Source organism: Montipora capricornis, chromosome 3 (assembly GCF_036669925.1).
Source record: "Montipora capricornis isolate CH-2021 chromosome 3, ASM3666992v2, whole genome shotgun sequence".
NCBI classification, from domain to species: domain Eukaryota; kingdom Metazoa; phylum Cnidaria; class Anthozoa; order Scleractinia; family Acroporidae; genus Montipora; species Montipora capricornis.
In genome coordinates this window covers 37,325,807-37,351,838 of record NC_090885.1, presented here as the reverse complement: position 1 = coordinate 37,351,838, position 26,032 = coordinate 37,325,807, and the positions used below count along the sequence as shown (strand labels likewise).

Genomic DNA, 26,032 nt, shown 5'->3' with positions numbered 1-26,032 from the left:
CCTTTCATGGAAATAGTCGAAAGTAAGAATAGTAGCACTGCACAGGTTTAATGTTGTAGGAGAAATAAGTCATTGGACTTCTCCAAACATGATCACCATTCGAGCATAATGGTTTTCCATCTCAGATATTTTTCCTAAAAGCATGTTGAGTTACAAGTGTGACATTTTACCATCAAGTCGATCTCTATTAAAGAGACCAATGTTGGAGCTGCCATTGTTCAGTGCCACATGTTAGCTCAAACGTCAGGCATGCGCTATAAAAGATGACTGAGCCATTGCACAACCATGCCACGTATGCCCTTTGTGCAACTTTGTGCATGCACTTTACAAGCTTGAGTGCGATTTGTGACTAACGCAAAAAAAAAAAAAAAAAAAAAAAAAAAGAAGTTGGGTGCTTTCCCTGGAAAGCCCGAGTAATTTATAGATGTTCATCTTACGTTAATATCGTTGCAATGGAATGGGACAAGCTAGTCGAGTTCAAGGCCTGCTCACAACCTATCGATTTCCAACGCCTTAATTAAAGGAGCCTTGATCAGGGGGCACCCAAATGCAACAATAGATTTGGTTGAAATATCCCTTCGGATGGATTTCGCTTTTTAGTACGAACGTTTTGCCGAGCGATCCCCCAGACTTACCGGAGGTTAGTCGAACACAATTCAGTTACGGAAACATCCCTAAGATAGGAGCAACCGCGCAAACACGATCCCTCACGATTTCGACAGGTTTATTCTTGCAAATGGTTTGCTGGGAAGTTCTTGGAAGGTGCCTTTCGTAAAATCGGCCGGAGAAATAAATCTCTTTTATCTGGTAAAAATATCAGCCCCTATTCGTTACAAGGAAGTTAGAGATGTCCCTCTGAGGTCTTTCGTTGAATTTATTCGTTAATTCAGTGCTGTCGTTTTTATCACTGGTTCCAAAAATAAACTGATAAAGTTGATTTTAATTTGTCTGATACAAAAAGCGTGGCAGAAATGAAACTAGGGAATGATCCTCAAATCCTGTTGAAAGCATGATTTCTTATTTCCTTTGTGGCAAATATTTATATTATCTTGCAAGCATCATTTCCTAATTCCACTCAGAGTTCAAGGGTTTGCACCAAACTAGCTGGAAATGTTTCAACTTTAAAATAAAATGAGATATATCCACTTTATTCCGAACGTGCGCACGAGGCCTTTCTTGGCCGAGAGTGAGTTCTTTAGGAACGATGTTGACAATGATGCTTCAAAAAATGAAACGCAAAAAAAAAAAAAAAAGAATAAATAATATAAAAAATTAATTAAATAAAGCTAAGGAACTGACCCATGTTTTGTTTTGAACATAGAATGTGTGTAGAATGTCTCGCAAAGTTGGCAAAGCCTAAAGGGCATGTCTTAGAGCTACAGTGAAAACTAACGGCGCAATGACGATTTGTATGAATGTATTTAATTTTCCAAATAAATTTTTTATCGGAGGTTTTACGAAAGAAAAAAACGGGAAAATTTTGCTGAGATGTTTGAGATCTCAAGTAATCTTTGGAACTCTACCCGAAAAGAGATGTTTAAGTGACCGTTTTTATACTAGAGACGTATAATGACGGTCTGGACGACTTTGGGCAATGTTGTTTAATGCGTCTTTTAGACGCCTAGACACTTAAATAAAGTTCCTTTTATTTAATTCGCCCCGCATAAAGATAGGGGAGAGACGCATTATGCTTCTAGACGAAGCAAATCATTTAGCGCGTCTTGGAAGTTTCTAGTGTAAAAACGGCCAAACAATAAGGAAAATTTGGTATGCTTATTTAGATGCAAATAGAAGTTAATGGGCTTTTGACAGATGTCAACAAGTGAATTTTTAAGTGGTTGACTTGCAGGTGCTCATTGGCCAGACTGCATTGGAAAAGAGTTGAATATGTGAATTGATTCCTCGATCTACTTGAAATTGCAACATGCTCTGCATCACGGAGCTGTTGCTTCCTTCCCCATGAACGAATAGTTGCCTTTTTCTTGAATACGAATTGTCTTGAATCGTGATCCCATGTTCAAAACCTATAAATTAATGACCAAAGCACAACATCAGGAGCATAAAATATTGGTTGCGTTGAATGCAAAGTTGACTTTAATCTGCAGCTCGGCAGTTAAAACTGAACGTTGGTAGCGCTGCTTTCAAAGTTCGCCTTGTCTTGGATTCTTTACGTGGTACATATCCTAACATTTGGAATGGATTAACGAAAGTTTCACTCTCATTTTCAGCTTGTTTAGCTGATGGATGTAACCACTTGTAAAACTAAACAGACGATTCCAGCACCGAAAATATATTCGGTTCTTTCGGAACCAGCTAAATTTGCACGACGAAGCCCTAAACCAGTGCCACATTTTTCACATGGTTTTTTAGGACTATGATGTCCAATGATAAGGAGCTTTAACAACGAAAAGCACAATTTTACAGGAATGGTCCAAAATATATCCAAAATTGGGTTGGGTGGACCAATCTGCTACAACTTTAATCAAACGCACTTTGATCTTGGAGAATCTTCTCCCTCTTGGTACTTCCTTAACTGAAGGTCTCTTGACGTCGTGAGCGCTGTGTTTTCCTTAATTTCTACACCGTTCAACATGTTAATCCTTGTCGCCATTTGCCGGACTCTGTCGCTTCACACTCCTTCCGCCAGTTACTCTTCTTTTCGGCTTAATAGTGCACCCACTGTTCCTCTTGCAGATATTAAGTAAGATAATAAGATACAAATCGCTCATGTGTGAAGCCGGAATTTGGGTCGAGATAATAGCAAACGTAGCGTGCATTGTTTCTCTGCTAACTCTTACAGTCACAGCTGTTGTCTCACAGTCACAGCTGTTGGTGTGGACAGATATGTCGTTGCTCGTCTTCGTTTGAGGTATCAATAGCTTGTCACTGCCACCAGAGCAATTTTTGTTCTTATCTTACCTTTGCCAGCGTAATTATCACACTGAGTCTGCTCAGCAAATTTACCGAACAGTAAAATGACAAAGAAATTAAGCCACCCGCAATTGTCACGAGAAGAAAAAAAGTGTTTCCTTTCAATTCTTTTATTTTACATCGGAGACGTCTCAAAACCATTTTTGGCAGTAAGACTCTGCTGCAATTTATATTTACACGTTCATTTTTAAAATTCTCTAACAAGCTTGTTTACTTTTCATTTATAGCAATATAATTACTTCAAATCGTGTTAAAACAAGACATAAGAGTAGAGGTTCAAGGGAATAAATTCATAGTTTTTAACGAAAAAGAAAGGCAAATTTCTGGTTCTTTTCTCTTGGTCTTACACTATTCGAAGCTACCCAAAATATTAGCGAGGGTCGGTCTTTCAGGGCTAAAGTCCGATATATTTTCAATTGAACACACTACAGAAAGCAAATTATTTTTTGGTCGATGGGAAAAGTTGAATGTGATGCATCTGTTTTGCGTGAAAATCAAACAGAAGTTAGCAATTGCCAGAATAAACTGAGCTTTCTGATACTTATATAATTTCATGTACAAGGTCTCTGTTTACTAGAATTTGATATATCTAATATATATTTGTCTATCAAACACTACCACGAAAAAAAAAAAACTCAGTACCTATGAAATAAACACATTGCAAAATGGAAAATGCTTTGTACGATTTTTCTTCACTCGTTGTTTCGTATCAGAAAACTCACTCGTTCACTGCGCTCACTCGTTCGTTTTCTGATACTACTCAACTCGTGAATAAAAATCGTACGCGTGCATTTTCCATGAAGTAATCTATACCTATCTACCATGATATAATATGCATTTTAGTTCCCAGGATGTCATTTTGGGGTAGCACATTAAATGAAAGTCTACACAAGCACCTGTTCCTCCCGTATAGTCCTTTATTAACAGAGCGAATTCATCCAACCAGAAATCATGAAACGCGAACATTCTTCGACGGGAAACATATCGAATTCTACCCAACAAACGGATGGTCTTGTTGGTTGTTATCATTACAAAGACATCGATTTTAATCTGGGAGATATCTCGCTCGTCTTGTATATCTTGAACTTGGTCGTGAACTGTGTTTCAGCATTAGCAACCGTTGTCATTAACTCACTGGTCCTGCTTACTATACGAAGGACAGTCACGCTCCACTCACCATCCAACACACTCCTATTTGGTTTGGCCATGAGCGATTTCGGCGTTGGTGTCATCGTACAACCCTTATTTTTTGCGCATATCCTTGGAAAGCTTATTCGAAACAAAGACTGCTTCTGCAATACTGGCATCGCTATCGAGGTGTGTGCAAACTCTCTGTGTATTATTTCTTTACTCACTGTGACAGCAGTCAGCATTGACAGATATTTGGCTCTGAAACTTCACTTGAGATATAAAGAAATTATTACCATTCAACGAGTCACAGTTGTTATTGGAATAATCTGGCTATTTGGGTCCATCATCGGATCTATGTGGCTTTACAAACCTTATTGGGTAAAATATAGTGTCAGCAGTACCATATCGGTTTGCCTTGTAGCTGCTGTATTTTCTTACATGCAAATATACTGTGTTGTGCGGCGCCACTATAAAAACGACATGGCATTAAGATCCGTGAATGAAGCTGACCGTATTGAACATAGTGTAAATATGCTCAAATTTAAGTCGCACGCTCTTGGTACATTCTGGGTTTATTGTTTTATCATCCTCTGCTATTTCCCATACTTTTGTGTCGTGATGGTTATAGCTGTCACAGGACTTTCGACCATAAAGCGATTCTTTTATGAGATTACAGCTTTGTTCGTTTTCATGAACTCTTTTCTTAATCCTGTAGTTTATTGTTGGAGGTTAAAAGATGTTCGCCACGCAGTTAGAAATACTGCCAAACGTTTCTGGCGGGCTTTTGTCAAAAGTCAGCATTCAACGGAACAATGAAGAACTGGAAGCAATTTATCGTGTTTTGAGCAGCAACTCTTTTAATCTGGCTGTACTATTCCTTGGGCAGAACATCCCAGATTCTAGATAATTAAGAATAAAAACTTTTTTGTGACCGACTCACAAAAACCTGTACAAAGATGGTTTCCAATTGCAATGTAAGGGATAGAAAGAAAATCAGTATCGGAATTTTGAGTGTGTAAATTAACCGTGGATGTCATCGCAAATACGTTATAGCTTAACTTTGTTTTTGGTTTGAAAAGTTCATTTTTTTTCAAACTTGTTTAAATTAAACTGGCGTAATTTTTTAGAACACTGCCCATTTTAACCTATTTGGACGTCTTTCTGTAATTTATTCTATGGAGTATGTATAAAATAATCTAGACAAATATTTTAAGGTTATTTTGGTGGATTGTTGTCTCAGTCTGATGCTGTGAATGGTAATTTTTAGTGTTTAGTGTTAAATGCTTACCTTACGGTGATTAAGGTTAAGAATATTGGTTCATGATTGGTGGAAGTAAAGCACTCTTTCACATGTAGGATAAAGTAGATTAGTGTCAGTGCTGTGTCATTGAGGAAGTGAAATAAAGAAAGGGTTTATCAACTGATTTGATATGGTAAATTGACCACTGCAAAGAAATTTGAAAGCTGACGTTTCGAGTTTTAGCCCTTCGTCAGAGCTAAACCCTTTTCTATCTTTCACAAGCCTTGTGAGTAGGACTATAATTTTCATATTGAAAAAACAGTGATATATCACTCCTTTGGCAATGTAACTTAAATGTGTAATAAAAGATTCATAACTATTTGTCTCTCAGATTTTCAATTAAATAGAGCAGTATACAACTGGAAAGTATTACATTACCATTAAACGTAAAATGGTATTATTTGCACTGTTACAATATCAATAAACTACAATTTATCTTGAAAGGAAATTATTAATTTTACAGAATGGCCTGCTTACAAACTGAACATAAGGACCTTTCATGGAAATAGTCGAAAGTAAGAATAGTAGCACTGCACAGGTTTAATGTTGTAGGAGAAATAAGTCATTGGACTTCTCCAAACATGATCACCATTCGAGCATAATGGTTTTCCATCTCAGATATTTTTCCTAAAAGCATGTTGAGTTACAAGTGTGACATTTTACCATCAAGTCGATCTCTATTAAAGAGACCAATGTTGGAGCTGCCATTGTTCAGTGCCACATGTTAGCTCAAACGTCAGGCATGCGCTATAAAAGATGACTGAGCCATTGCACAACCATGCCACGTATGCCCTTTGTGCAACTTTGTGCATGCACTTTAAACGCTTGAGTGCGATTTGTGACTAACGCAAAAAAAAAAAAAAAAAAAAAAAAAAGAAGTTGGGTGCTTTCCCTGGAAAGCCCGAGTAATTTATAGATGTTCATCTTACGTTAATATCGTTGCAATGGAATGGGACAAGCTAGTCGAGTTCAAGGCCTGCTCACAACCTATCGATTTCCAACGCCTTAATTAAAGGAGCCTTGATCAGGGGGCACCCAAATGCAACAATAGATTTGGTTGAAATATCCCTTCGGATGGATTTCGCTTTTTAGTACGAACGTTTTGCCGAGCGATCCCCCAGACTTACCGGAGGTTAGTCGAACACAATTCAGTTACGGAAACATCCCTAAGATAGGAGCAACCGCGCAAACACGATCCCTCACGATTTCGACAGGTTTATTCTTGCAAATGGTTTGCTGGGAAGTTCTTGGAAGGTGCCTTTCGTAAAATCGGCCGGAGAAATAAATCTCTTTTATCTGGTAAAAATATCAGCCCCTATTCGTTACAAGGAAGTTAGAGATGTCCCTCTGAGGTCTTTCGTTGAATTTATTCGTTAATTCAGTGCTGTCGTTTTTATCACTGGTTCCAAAAATAAACTGATAAAGTTGATTTTAATTTGTCTGATACAAAAAGCGTGGCAGAAATGAAACTAGGGAATGATCCTCAAATCCTGTTGAAAGCATGATTTCTTATTTCCTTTGTGGCAAATATTTATATTATCTTGCAAGCATCATTTCCTAATTCCACTCAGAGTTCAAGGGTTTGCACCAAACTAGCTGGAAATGTTTCAACTTTAAAATAAAATGAGATATATCCACTTTATTCCGAACGTGCGCACGAGGCCTTTCTTGGCCGAGAGTGAGTTCTTTAGGAACGATGTTGACAATGATGCTTCAAAAAATGAAACGCAAAAAAAAAAAAAAAAGAATAAATAATATAAAAAATTAATTAAATAAAGCTAAGGAACTGACCCATGTTTTGTTTTGAACATAGAATGTGTGTAGAATGTCTCGCAAAGTTGGCAAAGCCTAAAGGGCATGTCTTAGAGCTACAGTGAAAACTAACGGCGCAATGACGATTTGTATGAATGTATTTAATTTTCCAAATAAATTTTTTATCGGAGGTTTTACGAAAGAAAAAAACGGGAAAATTTTGCTGAGATGTTTGAGATCTCAAGTAATCTTTGGAACTCTACCCGAAAAGAGATGTTTAAGTGACCGTTTTTATACTAGAGACGTATAATGACGGTCTGGACGACTTTGGGCAATGTTGTTTAATGCGTCTTTTAGACGCCTAGACACTTAAATAAAGTTCCTTTTATTTAATTCGCCCCGCATAAAGATAGGGGAGAGACGCATTATGCTTCTAGACGAAGCAAATCATTTAGCGCGTCTTGGAAGTTTCTAGTGTAAAAACGGCCAAACAATAAGGAAAATTTGGTATGCTTATTTAGATGCAAATAGAAGTTAATGGGCTTTTGACAGATGTCAACAAGTGAATTTTTAAGTGGTTGACTTGCAGGTGCTCATTGGCCAGACTGCATTGGAAAAGAGTTGAATATGTGAATTGATTCCTCGATCTACTTGAAATTGCAACATGCTCTGCATCACGGAGCTGTTGCTTCCTTCCCCATGAACGAATAGTTGCCTTTTTCTTGAATACGAATTGTCTTGAATCGTGATCCCATGTTCAAAACCTATAAATTAATGACCAAAGCACAACATCAGGAGCATAAAATATTGGTTGCGTTGAATGCAAAGTTGACTTTAATCTGCAGCTCGGCAGTTAAAACTGAACGTTGGTAGCGCTGCTTTCAAAGTTCGCCTTGTCTTGGATTCTTTACGTGGTACATATCCTAACATTTGGAATGGATTAACGAAAGTTTCACTCTCATTTTCAGCTTGTTTAGCTGATGGATGTAACCACTTGTAAAACTAAACAGACGATTCCAGCACTGAAAATATATTCGGTTCTTTCGGAACCAGCTAAATTTGCACGACGAAGCCCTAAACCAGTGCCACATTTTTCACATGGTTTTTTAAGACTATGATGTCCAATGATAAGGAGCTTTAACAACGAAAAGCACAATTTTACAGGAATGGTCCAAAATATATCCAAAATTGGGTTGAGTGGACCAATCTGCTACACTTCAATCAAACGCACTTTGATCTCGGAGAATCTTCTCCCTCTTGGTACTTCCTTAACTGAAGGTCTCTTGACGTCGTGAGCGCTGTGTTTTCCTTAATTTCTACACCGTTCAACATGTTAATCCTTGTCGCCATTTGCCGGACTCTGTCGCTTCACACTCCTTCCGCCAGTTACTCTTCTTTTCGGCTTAATAGTGCACCCACTGTTCCTCTTGCAGATATTAAGTAAGATAATAAGATACAAATCGCTCATGTGTGAAGCCGGAATTTGGGTCGAGATAATAGCAAACGTAGCGTGCATTGTTTCTCTGCTAACTCTTACAGTCACAGCTGTTGTCTCACAGTCACAGCTGTTGGTGTGGACAGATATGTCGTTGCTCGTCTTCGTTTGAGGTATCAATAGCTTGTCACTGCCACCAGAGCAATTTTTGTTCTTATCTTACCTTTGCCAGCGTAATTATCACACTGAGTCTGCTCAGCAAATTTACCGAACAGTAAAATGACAAAGAAATTAAGCCACCCGCAATTGTCACGAGAAGAAAAAAAGTGTTTCCTTTCAATTCTTTTATTTTACATTGGAGACATCTCAAAATCATTTTTGGCAATAAGAAGACTCTGCTGCAATTAATATTTACACGTCCATTTTTTAAATTCTCTAACGAGCTTGTTTACTTTTCATTTACAGCAATATAATTACTTCAAATCGTGTTAAAACAAGACATAAGAGTAGAGGTGCAAGGGAATAAGTTCATAGTTTTTAACGAAAAAGAAAGGCAAATTTCTGGTTCTTTTCTCTTGGTCTTACACTATTCGAAGCTACCCAAAATATTAGCGAGGGTCGGTCTTTCAGGGGTAAGGTCCGATATATTTTCAATTGAACACACTACAGAAAGCAAATCATTTTTTGGTCGATGGGAAAAGTTGAATGTTATGCATTTGTTTTGCGTGAAAATCAAACAGAAGTTAGCAATTGCCAGAATAAACTGAGCTTTCTGATACTTATATAATTTCATGTACAAGGTCTCTGTTTACTAGAATTTGATATATCTAATATATATTTGTCTATCAAACACTACCATGAAAAAATTAAAAAACTCAGTACCTATGAAATAAACACATTGCAACATGGAAAATGCTTTGTACGATTTTTCTTCACTCGTTGTTTCGTATCAGCGAAACTCACTCGTTCACTGCGCACACTCGTTCGTTTTCTGATACTACTCAACTCGTGAATAAAAATCGTACGCGTGCATTTTCCATGAAGTAATCTATACCTATCTAACATGATATAATATGCATTTTAGTGGCCAGGATGTCATTTGGGGTAACATTAAATGAAAGTCTACACAAGCACCTGTTCCTCCTGTATAGTCCTTTATTAACAGAGCGAATTCATCCAACCAGAAATCATGAAACGCGAAGAACCTTCAACAGGAAACCTATCGAATTCTACCCAACAAACGGATGGTTTTCTTGGTTGTTATCATTTCAAGAACATCGACTTTAACCTGGGAGATATTTCGCTCGTCTTGTATATCTTGAACTTGGTCGTGAACTGTGTTTCAGCATTAGCAACTGTTGTCATTAACTCACTGGTCCTGCTTACTATACGAAGGACAGTCACGCTCCACTCGCCATCCAACACACTCCTATTTAGCTTGGCCATGAGCGATTTCGGCGTTGGTGTCATCGTACAACCCTTATATTTTGCGTATATCCTTGGAAAGCTTGATCAAAACAAAAACTACTTCTGCAATGCTGGCATCGCGACCGAGGTGTGTGCAAACGCTCTGTGTATTATTTCTTTACTCAATGTGACAGCAGTCAGCATTGACAGATATTTGGCTCTGAAACTTCACTTGAGATATAAAGAAATTATCACCATCCAACGGGTCACAGTTGTTATTGGAATAATCTGGCTATTTGGGTCCATCATCGGATCTATGTGGCTTTACAAACCTTATTGGGTAAAATATAGTGTCAGCAGTACCATATCGGTTTGCCTTGTAGCTGCTGTATTTTCTTACATGCAAATATACTGTGTTGTGCGGCGCCACTATAAAAACGACATGGCATTAAGATCCGTGAATGAAGCTGACCGGAATGAACATAGTGTAAATATGCTCAAATTTAAGTCGCACGCTCTTGGTACATTCTGGGTTTATTGTTTTATCATCCTCTGCTATTTCCCATACTTTTGTGTCGTAATGGTTATAACTCTCACAGGACTTTCGACCATGAAGCGGTTCTTTTATGAGACTGCAGCCTTGTTCGTTTTCATAAACTCTTTTCTTAATCCTGTAGTTTATTGTTGGAGGTTAAAAGATGTTCGTCACGCAGTTAGAAATACTGCCAAGCTTTTCTGGCGGGCTTTTGGCAAAAGTCAGCATTCAACGGAGCGATGAAGAGCTGGAAGCAATTTATCGTGTTTTGAGCAGCAACTCTTTTAATCTGGCTGTACTATTTATTCCTTAGGCAGAATATCCCAGATTCTAGCCAAGGAGGAATAGAAACGTTTTTTGTGAGTGACTCACGAAAGCGTGTACATGGTTACCAATTGCTGGAGGTCCCGTCTCACAACCCTTCAATGTTCACAATCCTATGGGACGTAAAAGAAGCCGCACACTTGTCGTAATTAAGAGTAGGGCATATAGTTCCTGGCGTTGTGGTCTGTTTTCTGTGGTGTACCATGGTTGGGAGGGTTAATGCTCGGAGAGGGCCGTAAGTTAGAAAACTGTAACAGGTTATTACGTCTCCCTCTTTAAATAAAGATATTGAATTGAATTGAATTGAACCGTGAATGTCGTCCCAGATACACTTGAGAGTTGCTTCCGAGCGGTACAGTGCGAAAGTTGCCTCACTGGTCAGTCATAATTCCTTAGGTAGTCATATCAAAATGCGAACTTATGGAGATCGATCGTTAGCAGTATTGTATGTGCCCCTAGATTGTGGAACTCTTTGCCTCTCTCAATACGTAGGAGTTCTTCTGTTGACATTTTTAAAAGCGTTTTGAAAACTTATTTGTTAGTGAATGCCAGTAAATGTAGTTTGTTTATAGTTCATTTTTATTTGTTGTAAAGCGCCACGGACAATTTATTGGAGTTGTGCGCTATAGAAATACTCTTTATTATTATTATTGTTATTATTGTTATTATTATTGCGACCTGGAAATTATTATTATTATTGCTGCAGCGATCTGGAAATTAAGTTGGTGTTCATCCCGTTTAAAATGAGGAGTTGGTTTTGGGCGAAGGATCCTATCCCTGCGGGTTTACCATCGCGAGTCATTTACAAGTTTTCATGTGCAGGCTGTAATGCCTGTTATATTGGTGAAACCAATAGACACTTCGCCACTCGCATCCGTGAACATCTCGCCTCCTACAAACATTCCCACATCTTTAAGCACTTGAGAGGTTTTGAAAATTGTCGCTCTCGGTGTTCAAAAGACTGTTTTAAAATCCTCGACTCTGCTTCCACACGTTTCCAATTGAAAATTAAAGAAGCCATGCATATCCTTGGGAGCAGCCATCTTTAAATTCCCAAGTCAAAATTTATCCCTTTCATACTAATTAGTTTCTTTTCTTAGCTTAAATAGTCTGGTTTTTTCTGTTTTGTTTCGTGGTTGTTCTGTTCTTGCCTTCATCCTTAATTATTCATGTTATATCTCACTTTGTTACACTAGTTATTGCTCAAATTTAGTTTATTTCTCATTGTACAACTGACGATGGATGATGTTTCATCCGAAACATGTCTTGATTCCCTCACAACTTCTTTTCACCGCACGTTAAAGTGGCACTCTGAGCGTCTGACAGCTTTGTATCTGGCTATTATCTGGCTAGTATCTGGCTGGATGACCTAAAAAATATACCACTTCGTAACAGAAGCATGGGACCGAAAATTGTATTTTAACGCCCAAAAATGCGAACTAAGCAAGGTACAGATTTTGTTAGCTTGCTTTATGCAAAACAAATATTGATGCAAAAGTAAATAAATATTGATACACAGTTTTTAGGAGGAGCAGAAGTAAGTTTTCAGGATGGTCGATCGAGAATAAAATATTTTGCCATCAGCAACAAAATTTACAACATGAAAACAACATTAATTTTGAAGCGCGAATATGAAAAGTTACCATCAGCGAAAAACATTTTGCGAGATTTTTGCTACGTTCAAATTTGTTATTGTACTTTTGGCTGCAAAAGTAAATTGCAAAATCGAAAGTAACATCGAATTCAGCGGGCGTCGCGATCAAGTTACCGCGTCGTGTTTACTCGCGAAACAGTGAAGCATCTGTGTCAAATGATGGCAAGATACCGTGTTTTTGTTTATGTTAGTTTTCTTTTTCTTTCAAGTATTATAAAGTTTTACAAGAAATGTGCGAATTTAACACAAAGATCACAATCGCCCAACTCTTGAGGTTGACCATTGTTTCTGCAAAGTCAAAAGTTTTACTCTCCAAGACGAGGTCATTTATCACCAGGTAATTCTATCGTTTTGGAAACAGCAGCTACTTTATTGTTCATCAGCGTCACAATTGTTTGCTGATTTTGGGGCTCATTTTGTTTAAACTCAAGCACGCTTCCAACAGACCTGTTTATTTTCGTGACTTATGCGCTGCTTACAGTGCACTACCACAAAAATCCTCCCGTATCACATTTCAACACACGTATGCAAAGTTGTTAAGTTCGAAAATTACACAACATGATAAATTCACAAAAGGTGGAAATGTCACAAAAATCTTTTCCAGCGAAAAATTTATTGAAACAAAAAACATATTTGCTATTAGAGGCAAAAAACCCTTCCTATTTCAATTGCGTGCGTGCCAACAAGACACACAATCCGTGTCACAAAGCATATGCAATTAAGCTAGAATGCTGCGTTACACAACGAATAGTTTCTCAAATTGAATCGAAATGACAGACAAAACAAAAGCAGCCAACAGAATCTCTTAGTAATCAAGTTGTTTTAATTGCCTTTTGAATACAATCAATTCACCTGAGATTTGTTCATAGCTCCTCTATCTCGCGGCAGCAGATGCATTCCTTTTCTTGCTGTCCCGCCCTCCCAGTTCAAGCAAAAATCACAGCTGTACCAAGTCGTATTTCCCCATCTTGAGTCTTCCCTTTCGGTTGCTCCCTCTTCCTCCGATCCTGAACTTTCTCGCATTGGATCGAAAGAATATGGTTCAAGTTCTGCCATAAACTTACGTGTATTAACGACGAAGAAAGCGGAGTACTATGTTGAGACTTAATGATAACAGAAGATTTCAGTGAAAACCAGCTGCTTGCTTGTGCGCAATGACGTCACAACATGGCGGCTGACATTCCTTTTGTGGAAGTAACCGGAAGGAAAAGCAAACGAGATGCTTCTGTGAAGCATACACTGGGTTGCCTGTGGTACGTGCTACAGAAAATCAGAAGGCACTGAATTGTGTGGTATTGAAATACAGCATTCCAGTCTCTGAAGAATAACAAATAAAAGAGAAGCGAGAAACATTGGCTTCTGGGCTGACATGTTGATAATTTTCAAGTTCCCTCACAACTTCTTTTCACCACAAGTGTGCCCTCTGAGCATCTGACAGCTTTGTAATACTAAACTTCACTGAAGTCAAGCCCTGTTTCGTGGGGTTAGTGCAGGAGCCCTGGTTAGTGTTAGGATGGGAGACCAAAACAATAAACCCCTCATAAAAAACAGAAACATCTGACCGAAAATACTATTAACGCTAACAAATGCGAACTCAGCAAGGTACAGATTCTGTTAGCTTGCTTTATGCAAAACAAATATTGATGAAAAAGCAAATAACTATTGATACACAGTTTTCAGAAAGAGCAGAAGGAAGTTTCCCGGACGGTCGATCGAAAATAAAATATTTACGACATGAAAACAACATTAATTTTGAACCGTGAATATAGAATATAAAAGTTACGATCAGCGACAAACATTTTGGGAGATTTTTGCTACGTTCAAGTAAATTGCAAAATCGAAAGTCACATGGCCGGAATTCAGCGGGCCCCGTGATTATGTTACCGCGGCATGTTTACTCGCCAAACAGTGAAGCATCTGTGTCAAATGATGGCAAGATACCGGGTTTTTGTAAGTTTCTTTTTCTGTCAAGTGTTATAAAGTTTGACAATGAAATGAGCGAAGTCAAAACAAAGATCACAATCGCCCAACTCTTGTTTGTGCAAAGTCAAAATTTACTCTCCAAGACGCGTACGACGTTATTTATCACCAGGTAATTCCATCATTTTGGAAATAGCAGCTACTTTATTATTCATCTGCGTCACAAGTTTTCACTGATTTTGGGGCTCATTTTGTTGAAACTCAAGCACGCTTCCAACAGGCCTGTGAACCCTTCCTGCTTACAGAGCAATACTAAAAAACTTCTCCCATATCACATTTCAACCTTAAGCTCGAAAATTCAATACACAACATGATATTATAATTCACAAAGGCAGAAAATACCACAGAATCCTTTTCCAGCGAAAATTTTATTGAAACAAACAACATATTTGCTCTTAGAGGCGAAAACCTCTTCCTATTTCATTGCGTGCGTGAAGACAAGAAACTCAATTGTGTCAAATTACCATGTACTTCAGGTAAATACTGCTCACTTTGATTTCGTCTCGACGGGCGATAGATTGTTGTCGAAGTCCAGTACTCGTCGCTTTTGAGATTCATGCCTAGTTTATCCAACTGACTTTCCATTATTGAGCTCCATAAGGGTATATTTTGTTTAAGGATCCACTAAAACGCCATTCGCGTTGCATGACTTTCGACGCCATTGCAGGCTAAGTTAATGATTCTACTGTGTCCACCAGAGAAATCTACGCAGTTCCACTACCCTCTCGATCCTAAGAAAATACTCGCAGAAGGCTCTATACACAAAGACACCACTTACCAGGGGAGTGACAGGCAAGACTTTTACCGACACGGAAAAAAAAAACAAAAACAAAAAAACAAAAAAAAAAAAGAAAAAAAAGAAAAAAAAGAAAACAAACAAACTAAACGCAGACCTCGACTGGGTTTGCCCATAGGCAACCCAGTAACAAAATGGCGGGCGTTCAAATTGGAAAAACAACCAAAGATTTTGGGCAAATTCAAGGCCTTTCAAGATGAAAAAGGATTTTTCCTGTTTGTTTAGGTAAAGGACGTTATATTTCGATAATAATAAGACACAAAAAAATTAGATTTTCTAGCCTTCAGTTCTCCTTTAAATCTAATCTTGAAGAGAGTATTAGTGAAATCTGCCTGTGCAATTTATGCACATTTGGCTTCCGACATACGAGTTGAAGAGTTCATAAGGGTACGTTTGCTTGGTCTGACAGTCTAATATTGTTTAATGAGCCTTTTCGCGTTTCTTTTCCTTAAGAAATATATAGGCGCCTGTCCTCAGTTTAAAGTATGTCTGTTTTGAGCTTCAATACACATGAATTGGCTTTTCATGTTATGCCAGATACAGTTTTTTTCCATGGGCTTGAGGATCTTACGGAGACAGCCTCTTAAGCACTCGCTGACGCAGTGCCTCGGTTTCTTTAGCTTTTTAAAGTCATTTGTACTTGTCACTTTCAGAGCCACCTTAAAATTTTTCAGTTGTGAAGGTGGCTACGAAACCGCTCAGAGATTTTTTTAAACTTTGCAGAGAGTTTTACTACCTTAGCCAGGAGCCCATGAGTAGGAGCCTCCTCCCTATGCACTGAACCCTTGAGACAACCTTCGCGCGTATCTTTCTATTTTTAGAACTAACCCTTTAGCAGGAGACTCACATTTACATCAATTTGCACAATTTGCATGCATTGTTTTTCCCACTTTTGTCTTCGTTTGACAATGACTTTCTTCTGATTAGCCATTCTGAACAGTGCGTGCGCCCGAAGAACTCGTGGCGTTATAAAAACAGAAAGATACACGTAAAGGTTTACACGTACTCACAGGGCTTGTATGGGAGAGACAAGCTCCTACTCATGGGCTCCTGTCTTAGCCGACTAATCACTCTTCACGGCAATAAAATTTGAGGGTCACCGAGTTCGTTTCTGAGGTATAAGCGTCTGAAGACAAAATACAGGATGTTTTCCTTGTCATGATAAGCTATTACCTCACATCCATGCCTGTAACTTTAAGCAATTACTGGTGTTTCATATAGTATCATAACATTGCCGTTACAAATCCTCGGAGAGACAATTGTCCCAGCATGCGAAATCTTCACTTTCGGTTTCCATTCGTTGCTCAAAAGACCTCCGAGACTCCACCACATTCGTGACGTTATGTACTTACTAATACACACGAACCCAAACAGAATGCAGAAAAGTGAAATAGTGCAATAGAGATGAAATTGTTGCATTGGTGGTGAACAGAAGGAATAGTCTCAATTTTTTGCAAACAGCTTTGTGTCATTTCATTTTCGCATATTTCGCTTTGTCAGCCCTAGCCCTCCTTAACACCTACGAGCTCATTGTATTTCTAGCCATAGATTCCTTTGCATAATCCTGCTTTTGCGCCTTCGCCTCGTTATATATGCAGATCAGCTAGTTTTTTCGTCACCTGCTGGGTATAAAGTTAACATTTTTTAGTTTTAGGGCGGTTCTGTTTTCGTTCAGCCAGAATGTTTCGGTTTGAAAACAGAAGACAGAAATTAAAGGTTTTTTTCTGTTCGGCCGGGTAGCCAATTAAATGCGAGCCCTGGTGGCGCATTTTATGGAGCAAAATTTTCCGTGATTGCGTGATACGCGAGCATTGCTTCTGCTTGACCATCTCGAATTTTTTTACGCATACCATTAATAAGTAATGACATGATTTTCTCTTGCAATTTGGAATAAATAAGCAGTAAGACTACAAATTGTGTGCGTCTTTGAAAAAAATGTACTTGTGCCAAATTGCACTCGAAATTATTTGATTTATCTGAACTACTTAAGCTCCTTCTTTGGAACAACTGTGCGAAAGACGTTTTCACCATCACATGCAGAAAAAAATATGCTCTTGCTCTAATAAGACCAACGAGGAAATAATGATTGACACTTCCTTGGTAATTTGTTTCAAGGCTTCTTCAACTTCCGGAGTTCTGAAGTGAGTTTTCAATTTGACCATTTTTAAACTCTACTTCTAAGGTTACGACTCGAGCCGGGACTGTTAAAATTCTCGACCACATTTTGTGGCTTTCGGAAGGGGCTATGGTATGCCAAGACAACATGACATTTTCGTTTAGCTAGGTATCTTCAGACTACTGACTGGGGACATATAAATATTTTACCACTTTACTGACATCCTTTACGTCTAGTAATACGTCAGTGCTTGATGCACCATTTGTCCTCCATTCAAGATATAGGTTTGCAAGTCGTATGATAATCCGTTCACAACGGGAAGTCGTCTTTTCACAGCACTCTGAGCAGGGTCGAAACATCAGTTATTTTGCGCTCTGTCCTCTTGTCATGTCGGCGATAAAATTAAGGATCATGGCGATTGTCGTATCAGCCATTGTTGCCATTTGTAAAGGTAAGAATGACTTACTAAGTTTTTTTTGGGCATTTGCTTGTAATTACGACAGATCTTTTAATTTGACGTGTATGGCACAAGCAACTAACAACTTTAGATGTTGAGATTTGTCAGTCCACTCGTGTGTTTTTACTTTTGTCGTTTGCAAAAGAAACAAAACAAAACAATTATATTGCCGGGAGTGCAGACTATTTTTGTACACTGTAATTTTTGTCAACTCAAATTAAAACGTAGCTTACCACATGCTAAATTTAGTGATAGTCACCGATATACTTGCATAACTAAGCTTCTAAACATCACGACATTTATATTTGCCAATGGAATGACTTGACTTGAAAACCGATGGGCAAATGAAGGCAACAGCCTAAAATTTTAATGGCTTTTACTCGTTTGTACGGTATGAAACAGAAGGAATAAGCATCAAACTTTAAAGACAATCAGGAGCCCATGAGCTCCTAAGGCAATATAATGATATTGGGGACCACAACGACTACACGCCAAAAGTGTCAGGAACAGTATCCAGTGGATAAAATGTGCTCGAACGATGAAATGACTGTTTTAACGGAAAAGCTTTAAGTATCGATTGTTTGAAAGCATTAAAAAAAAAAAAAAAAAAAAACACCGACGAGGTCCTTAATTAATTGGAGCGGGAACTTGGATCCTCCCGCGAAGTCAATGATCCATTTAAAGGCAATTTTCAACCCACCTGGCGATCTGACAAACCTTCATTACTGTTTCAACTAGGAGGACAGGAGCTCCGGACAATGATGGTTTTTCTTATGGACCAAAAGGCGATGACAAATATCATAATCATGTTTGTTTACTGCCTGTATATATGCATGAAATATTTCGAAAGAACTCGCATTGGAGAAAATAGTTCATATTTCGTTTCTTCCTATCGCGTACGTCACAGTTGCTCCGACGAAAGAGAAATACATCTTTTCCTAGGCAGCTAATTTGTTTTCGACACACCTTGGCACCAATACAAGAAGATTTAAAACACATTTGACACTTAGTGACGTTTATTCGAATACATAGTACTTTCCCTAATCTGTTCAAGTTTCATTGATTGTTCCAAAGGTTGGCCATGTCAAGAACAAGGCGTTTTAAAAAAGTCTCCTGTTCGTTTTCTTTTTCACTTGGCAAATTATGGACATAATAATATACACGAAAAAATCTCAACGCGTTGATTGGCTGAGAGCACGTCACTTAATCTCAGACATAGAGCAGAAAGTTGAAATAGGTATGGGTCGCACTTGGGAAAAGTTTTCATCTCTGCCAAAAGTGCAATCAGAAAGGCAAACGTTTAGACAAAAACAGAGAGTCGCACTATTGGAGATCTAAACCGACACAAATATGTGTCCAGTGCTCATAATTATTACGGTGATTCTCCTTCTGTTTATTCAATTTTACCTACAGCAGTTTGTGGTGTTTTGTATGTTGTACGAACGATGGGCAGACGAATGTTTTTTCACGGTTTTAACATCGGCCTTAACCAGAGGAAGAAATCGTCGTCGACGAAGAATAGCGCCATATGCTTGGTCAGTTCCCAGTCATATTATGGTACCGGCACAGGAAAATATTGCCAGTATCCCATGCTTTCTCCGAACAAACCTTCAAATTGTGGGGGGCGTTCATGGTGAAATACCCTGAGCGCTTATCGTTTTTCATGTTACACTGACAAGCGTTGACAGTTACCGCTGATTCCCATTATTTAGCTCGACTTTTCCGAAAATCTGCCTGCCCACCCAAGCACTACGGCGTCTTCGATGTTTTGCCGATTATGGGTCGCATTTGAGAAAGTTTTCAACTTTGTCGACCAAAAAAACCACAAAAATTTGAAACCGCAATCGGAGATGAAAAATTTTAGTCAACGTTGTAGGGTCGCACTGGTGGAGTTTTGACTCATTGACAAGTGGAATAGAATTTCACTGAGATACCATTTCGTTATCATTTCAAGCAACATGCGTCCAGATGAAGCCTTATCTATTACTATTGAAGCGATTATGGTACTTTTTTTGGCTGATAAACTCTTTCTCTTGTTCGTTCGTCCACTTTTCGTAAGATCGTTAGCCAGTTTCCTAAAGATCTGCATTCCCAGGAAACGATGGAGAAGACAATGAAGACGACTGAAGCGCTTGCTTGCGAATCGGAAGTCTACGTTAAAACCTTGGGGTTGTGAATGGTTGTGGCTGAGTTTCGATGTGAGGTCGGCTTGCTTGCATAGTCCGTAAAAACCCTGAAACTGGGAAGGATAATAAAAACCACGTCCATCCCTAACGAAAGCGCAAAGATTTCAGAATTCCCACGTTTTGTTCACATAATACACCATATTCCAAAATGGCCGCCACTTAAATATTCTTTTGTTTTTATTGAAATAAGCCCTTGATGCCTCGTTCTTAAGCTTAAAATTCAAAAGGATATTTTATCTTGAATGAGGCAACAAGGGCCAATTTGTATCCTCATAAATCAGCGGCCATTTTGGAATAAGGTGTATGAAGACTTTGCGCAGTGACGATGGGAGGCTTCGACGACGGCGTTCGCTTTAAAATTACGTCATATGCATGCGCAATCGTGAGGGCATTCAAGCGTGAATGCCGTCGTACTCCCGCTCACGACTTCATTTGGCTTGCTTTTACGTCGAGCAGTGAAAAGAAGTTTGAAGAGGTGAGTACATATGTGAAAATATGTTTTTTCGCTTCAGTTACCGCTCCAGTAACATTTTATTCCTCATCTTTTCATAACTGACGAGTTTAAGGCCGAATTTCATCTGAGAGAGCTATTTTTTCCCCTGATTTTGATAACAGCAATTCGCCATACGCAGACCGTTCTTCCAGCAGGTTTCTCCGAAGGTCTTAAATGGTAAGTTAAATTATTTTACATTCACAAAAGGTACTATTCAAATGTTAAATTAAAATCTCGCGGTCACACGTTCTTGTTAGTTTTATAAGGCTACCCATACGAGAATTCTGGATTTTGTTGATTGTTGTAAGCTGAAATACGGGTTGGTACATTTCGCTGGCCCCCAGTCCATGGACTGGGAGAGGACAAAACGCGGAGCAATACAATGGAGTACCCTATGGAGTACCCAAATGGAGTACCCTAAAAATACTATTTCCAACGAGTACTGTTGATCAATGTGTAAGCAGCATCTCAAATAGTGCTTACTTAAGCCTCAACACCCATTTTAAACAGCATTGTTCAACAGTATTAAGTCTAAGCATCCATTTTAAAAAGGTTAGATTACATGAAGTAATCGGCCATCACAACAATAATCGAAAGCTAACCTTTTTAAAATGGGTGCTTTGACTTAAATACTGTTGAACAATGCTGTTTAATATGGGTGTTGAGTCTTAAGTAAGCACTATTTGAGAAGCTACTTACACATGAAGCAACAGTACTCATTAGGGTAGTCCATTTGGGTAGTCCATGGACTGGGTCAGCGAAATGTACCGACCCGCTGAAATACACTTATCCAGTTGTACACCTTGTAGCGCTTAGAATAATATTTTTGTTCTTATGGTATAAATCTTTAGATGAATGGTGCAGCAGAACAAGAGGTGGTGACAACACAGAAGAAAAGGTAAGGCTACTAAACTTCAGTGTGCAGGGATGGCGCAGTGGTTCGATTCTCAGACTCGGCGTCATATGTGGGTTGAGTTTGTTGGTTCTGTACTCTGCACATCTACATCGACATCTTTACTCTATAAAGGTTTCCCATTACATAGATGTGGTCAGGTATAGCTCACAGCATCGACATACAGTTTACTTATAAATGAAACAAATATATTAAAATAAATACATGTATAAGTGAAAATAAACACTTTCAAAAACTTGTTATAACAAATTAAATAGTTAAATTACTTATGGCTCGATTGAAGCCATCATATGCTTCAGATTCAATCACAGAATCATTTAAACTATTCCAATCCCTAATTTTTCTAGCAAAAAAAAAAAAACTTGTAAGTATTTCTTGATGAGCTGAGTAGGGTTGGATGAACTTCTTGGGATTATACTAGCGAGTGACTCTTCAATTAGGCTCACCGTGGTCAGGTATCTTAATGTAAACTGTATTGTTTACGGCTTTCCAACTATGTTGTAGTCCAGCATCTAACCTCCTCCTCTGGAGCGATGAGCAAGCAAGCTCTTTTAAAAGGTTTGTAACTACTCCGGGTTCTCTGATGTAACAGGATTTGCACCGAGAGGTTTTTCTCCGGGTACTCCGGTTTTTCCCCTCTGCTCAAAAACCAACATTTGCTTTGATTTGATTTGTTGATTTCAGTTTACAGAGTCCCCAGTTAGTGCTCCAACGCTAGAACGACTAGACACGCTCTCCATTGCCTTTTTTTAAAATCAAAACTGGATACCTTCTTTCCGTTCACTCCTTTTTTGTTTTTATTTAGGGCATCTCCTATGACTTGGACGTCTGAAAAAGACGAAGCTCTCTGTAAGGAAATTCTACTATTGGAACCGTTAAGATTTCGACCAAGGACAAAAGAGAATGGAACTACATGGTCACAGGTTGCAGAGGATTTAAAACAAATTAAACATGGCTGTTGATCAGAGAGCTGTCCGAGATCTGTACAAGATACTTAAGTCCCACTTCTTGCAAAAGGTGACAGAAGAGGAAAAGGGTTCCGGTATAGCACTTCCCGAGTTGACCCCAGTTGAAGCAGCATTGGAGGCAATCATTGAGAAAGAAAAAGAGTTCTAGAAGCAGTACAGCAGTGAAGACTCCGACAAAAAGGAAAAGGCAGAGAAAGATCGGAAAAACGGCGACGAAATGTGCCAGGAATCGCTCGAAATCTTTGCTCAGACGAAAAAAAGAAAGCTTTTAAATAGCGATGAAAATGACATAGAAACACCTAAGGTCAGGAAGAACCGACGATCTGGTACAGATACGCTTGCCTATCTTAAAGAGAAGTCAGACAAGGAGATAGAAGTGAAAAAAGAGGAATTACAGATAAAGAAGAAATTACAGGAAGAACAACTAATGGAACAGAGTAGTATGAGACAGCAGCAGGCTCACATGGTCGAGGCGTTTAGCGCCATGCAGCAATCAATGCAGAGGCAGCTGCAACAGCAAACTGAGCTACAGCAACAACAGCAACAACAAAACAATCAATTAATGATGATGATGATGACGCAAATGATGCAAAGTATGAAAAACAATTAGAACATTTATTTCACTAGTTTGTTACTGGTGGAGGTCAAATGGTTGTGTTGAACTCAAGCAAGACAGTTTCTTTTGCTTAAGTTTTTGATGTTTGAGGTATAGTTTGTAATGGGCTAATTCCCTTTGTAAATGTCACTGGTAACACAAAAGCAATATTTCCATATCTCTTTATTCGTTGCTTCCTATCTTTATTCCAATTTTGAAAAAAATAAATGTCTGTTACAGACTTAAAGCGTAATATTGCCTTGCTTTTTACAACAGTACCCACTCCCCTTTATGAGCTATATAGGTGTGTCACCGAAACTAGTTTAAAATGTGAGGCCGGCCTGAAACTACACATGCGGTCAGAAATTGAGTGTGTCTTTTCTAGTTAGCCTTAAAATATGGCAGGTGGGGTCTGAAATGGGGTCGAAAAAATATACTTCTTTTGGCCTTAATGGCCTCCTCACACCCACCCAAATTTTCAGAGTTAAACCTTGTAAACAACAAGACAAAAACATTCCGTACACTTTACTTCTGGTGCTTAAAATAAGACACGAGCATAACGTTCAAATGTCATGCACACAACGAGAACACCTTCAGTTTCTGTATTGTTACTTGTAAGCTGTACTAACTAAAAGCAACATAGTTCAAAGTGTTTTTATGTTTAGACAATTTTACTGAAAATACACTTCCAATGGTGGTGGGTCCAAGCCAAAATATGACGATGTTATGGACTGGTAAAGACAAGTACGGGCATTTGTCAGCAAGGCACACACCATGTACATTTTGCCAACTGCGCATAAGCGAATTTTCAGGTTCTCGAAATCCAAAAAAGCGAAGTAGTTTATAATGTCCCCAAAAACCCACTCCACTGATGCTCTAACATGACTCATTGCAGTGTTGTATTCATTCTATAAAGACGTGATCCTGGCTCCTTTGAATGGTCCTTGGAGGTGTATGTTAAGGGGGTAGCTAGGCCGGATCCCCATAAACACACAAGGGTTGTCCAAGAGGAGACAACGAGTGACGTTGCAAGTCGGGAAGTAAACCGGACTCTGCCAGCATGCCGCTGTCGTGTCGTCTTCCCTTGACTGGGCCAAATAGGTTAGCTATCAAACCATTTGGGGCCACAATTGATTGAAATTGATTGAAAGTTTATCGCGTGGACCCTCTTGTGCCCGTTGTACAGAACTCTTTGATTTTCCCCAGGCCTAGAAACTGGCCTTACTGTTCCATCGATAAAACCCCAGCAATTCTTAAGCGGAGCCCCTTAGCATGAATTACATCGGCATAGTTCTGAAGACTGGCCTGAGAGAGCCATGGCTGGTTAAAACTTCCTAAACGGTGGTTGTGTGTTTGCTAAATGAAATCCATCACTTGCCTGGATATCATACAAAGTTGAGGAACGGGTCTTACAAACCTTGGCAGCATATCAGAATATCTACAAGGATATGCAAAACTTTTAAGAAAAATACAGAGAGCTTCGATCCCATCGACAACAACACGGTTATAGCATCTTATTTGATCCGGAATCTGCATCACTTCGGCAAGAGGGTAGACATCCCTCTTGTAGAATCTGAATTCTGACTTGGATTCATCTTCAGTTAAAAGATCAAGGTCCAACTGGTCATAACTCCAATACGGTAGCTCAAGGTTGTTTGACTTGTTTAAATCATACAACAACAACAAACATTCTTCTTCGCTGATCAAATTATCGTTGTGAGCAAACAGCAACATATCTCTGATTACTCTTAAAGAGGGCATACCGTATTAGTCACTGATCAGGAATCCAGGTTTTAAAATCAATAGTTTTACAAATAAAACTTAACAGGCCGGTAAACACCGAGAATAATTATTGTGTTTTGCATTTCCCGCCAAAGCACGCAGCGCCGTCCTGAAAACCATTCTTACGTAACGTAACTTGACAGTCGACAGAAGGAGGTTGTCGTCCCAGTTCCTTTCGGTCGCGAACGCCGTCGTCAAACCCACCCGTCGTCGTTGCGCAAAGCCTCCAATTATATTGTGTTGCAAATCAATCACGTTTCATTGACAAGCGTTGACAGTTACCGCCATGATTCCTACTGTTAAGCTCGAGTTTTCCAAAATCTGCCTGCCCCACCCAAGCACTACAGCGTCTTTGATGTTTTTGCGGATTTTCCAAAATTTTTCTAAATGGGAAACTTGGGGTCGCACTTGGCAATGTGAACTGATGACAGATTTTTACCGCAAAGTAAACCAATTTTCCTAAAAGTTTCTCAAGTGCGACCCGTGCCTTAACGCAAAGTTTTTGCCAAAGCAGAAAACCTGGGGTAGCACTGAGCAAAGGCCCGCGATGACACATTCCCACGGGAAAGCAAACAAATTCTGGCCATGGAAGGTTTGCCAAGTACGATGCATTGAAAGCCAATTAAATGCGAGCCCTAGATGGCACATTTCATGGAGCAATTTTTTCGTCGGTTGCGTGATACGCGTGAAAATTCTCGATTTTGTTAATGTATATTATTAATAAGTAATTACATGATTTTTCTCGTGCAATTTGGAATAAACAAGCACTCGTAAATTTTGTCAAAGACTACAAATTGCAAAGATAGACTACAAATCTTGTGCGTCTTTGTATACCCCAAAATACCTAAAACCTGGAGAACAAGGTAAAAGAAAGCTGGAAATTTGGGAAAAAAAACCTGGAAATCTATCGACGGCGACAAAAAGAACTAAAACCAGGTGTTCATCAAGAAGCTTTTACTTTTTCGTTTTCTGTTTATCAAAGACTTAAAATAGTACGAAACCTAAGCAACAGAGAAATGAACAATAAAATCACAGTGTAAGGTCAGTGCTGATTATTATATGCAGAGGATGCCTTCTTCAAACTCTCTAACTGTTACAGTTCTTCTCAAGGAATCCGTTTGTGGCACGGCACATGGTCCATCCTGCTTTAGTCATGCTCTACTCTCTGTCTTGCTTTTCCTAGCCATACGGAACGAACGCTCCTCATCAGCGTTACTGTGGGGTAACACTAAAAAAAGTTCTGCAACTTTTGGCAAATGTTTGAACCGTTTACTGGC

The 26,032-nt window shown here is 38.9% G+C and overlaps 3 protein-coding genes and 2 long non-coding RNA genes across 8 annotated transcripts in view; 4 read left to right on the top strand and 1 right to left on the bottom strand.

Moving 5' to 3' along the window:
- Positions 1 to 143: 143 nt before the first annotated feature.
- LOC138043040 (adenosine receptor A3-like) lies at positions 144 to 5,760 on the top strand. The gene has a single exon (XM_068889151.1). The coding sequence runs from the start codon at positions 3,883 to 3,885 to the stop codon at positions 4,876 to 4,878; it is 996 nt and encodes a 331-aa protein (XP_068745252.1). The 5' UTR covers positions 144 to 3,882; the 3' UTR covers positions 4,879 to 5,760.
- Positions 5,761 to 6,710: 950 nt separating this feature from the next.
- On the bottom strand, positions 6,711 to 8,483 carry LOC138043041 (uncharacterized). The gene is made up of 2 exons (XR_011131176.1): positions 8,346 to 8,483; positions 6,711 to 7,878 (listed from the first exon to the last, which is right to left on the bottom strand). It is a non-coding gene; the product is annotated as an uncharacterized lncRNA (long non-coding RNA).
- On the top strand, positions 7,877 to 11,476 carry LOC138043039 (histamine H2 receptor-like). Its single transcript, XM_068889150.1, has 2 exons — positions 7,877 to 8,722; positions 9,634 to 11,476. The coding sequence occupies exon 2, from the start codon at positions 9,739 to 9,741 to the stop codon at positions 10,732 to 10,734; it is 996 nt and encodes a 331-aa protein (XP_068745251.1). The 5' UTR covers positions 7,877 to 8,722; positions 9,634 to 9,738; the 3' UTR covers positions 10,735 to 11,476.
- Positions 11,477 to 17,187: 5,711 nt separating this feature from the next.
- LOC138043036 (Golgi-associated plant pathogenesis-related protein 1-like) overlaps positions 17,188 to 26,032 on the top strand; it is a 27,289-nt gene continuing 18,444 nt past the window's right edge. The window contains exons 1-2 of one of the 4 annotated variants that reach the window (XM_068889144.1): positions 17,412 to 17,493; positions 17,640 to 17,812. In XM_068889144.1, the coding sequence (XP_068745245.1) occupies positions 17,659 to 17,812 (154 nt within the window). In that variant the 5' untranslated portion in view covers positions 17,412 to 17,493; positions 17,640 to 17,658. Of the gene's footprint in view, positions 17,387 to 17,411; positions 17,813 to 26,032 lie in introns of those variants that run through there. The other 3 variants (XM_068889143.1, XM_068889145.1, XM_068889142.1) reach the window with 3 other exon arrangements.
- LOC138041341 (uncharacterized) lies at positions 20,536 to 23,105 on the top strand. Its single transcript, XR_011130803.1, has 3 exons — positions 20,536 to 20,674; positions 21,349 to 21,395; positions 22,216 to 23,105. It is a non-coding gene; the product is annotated as an uncharacterized lncRNA (long non-coding RNA).

What these genes read in the sequence shown, in the direction of transcription:
- LOC138043040 (XM_068889151.1), top strand. Translation starts at nt 3,883, where the DNA reads ATGAAACGCGAACATTCTTCGACGGGAAACATATCGAATTCTACCCAA.
- LOC138043039 (XM_068889150.1), top strand. Translation starts at nt 9,739, where the DNA reads ATGAAACGCGAAGAACCTTCAACAGGAAACCTATCGAATTCTACCCAA.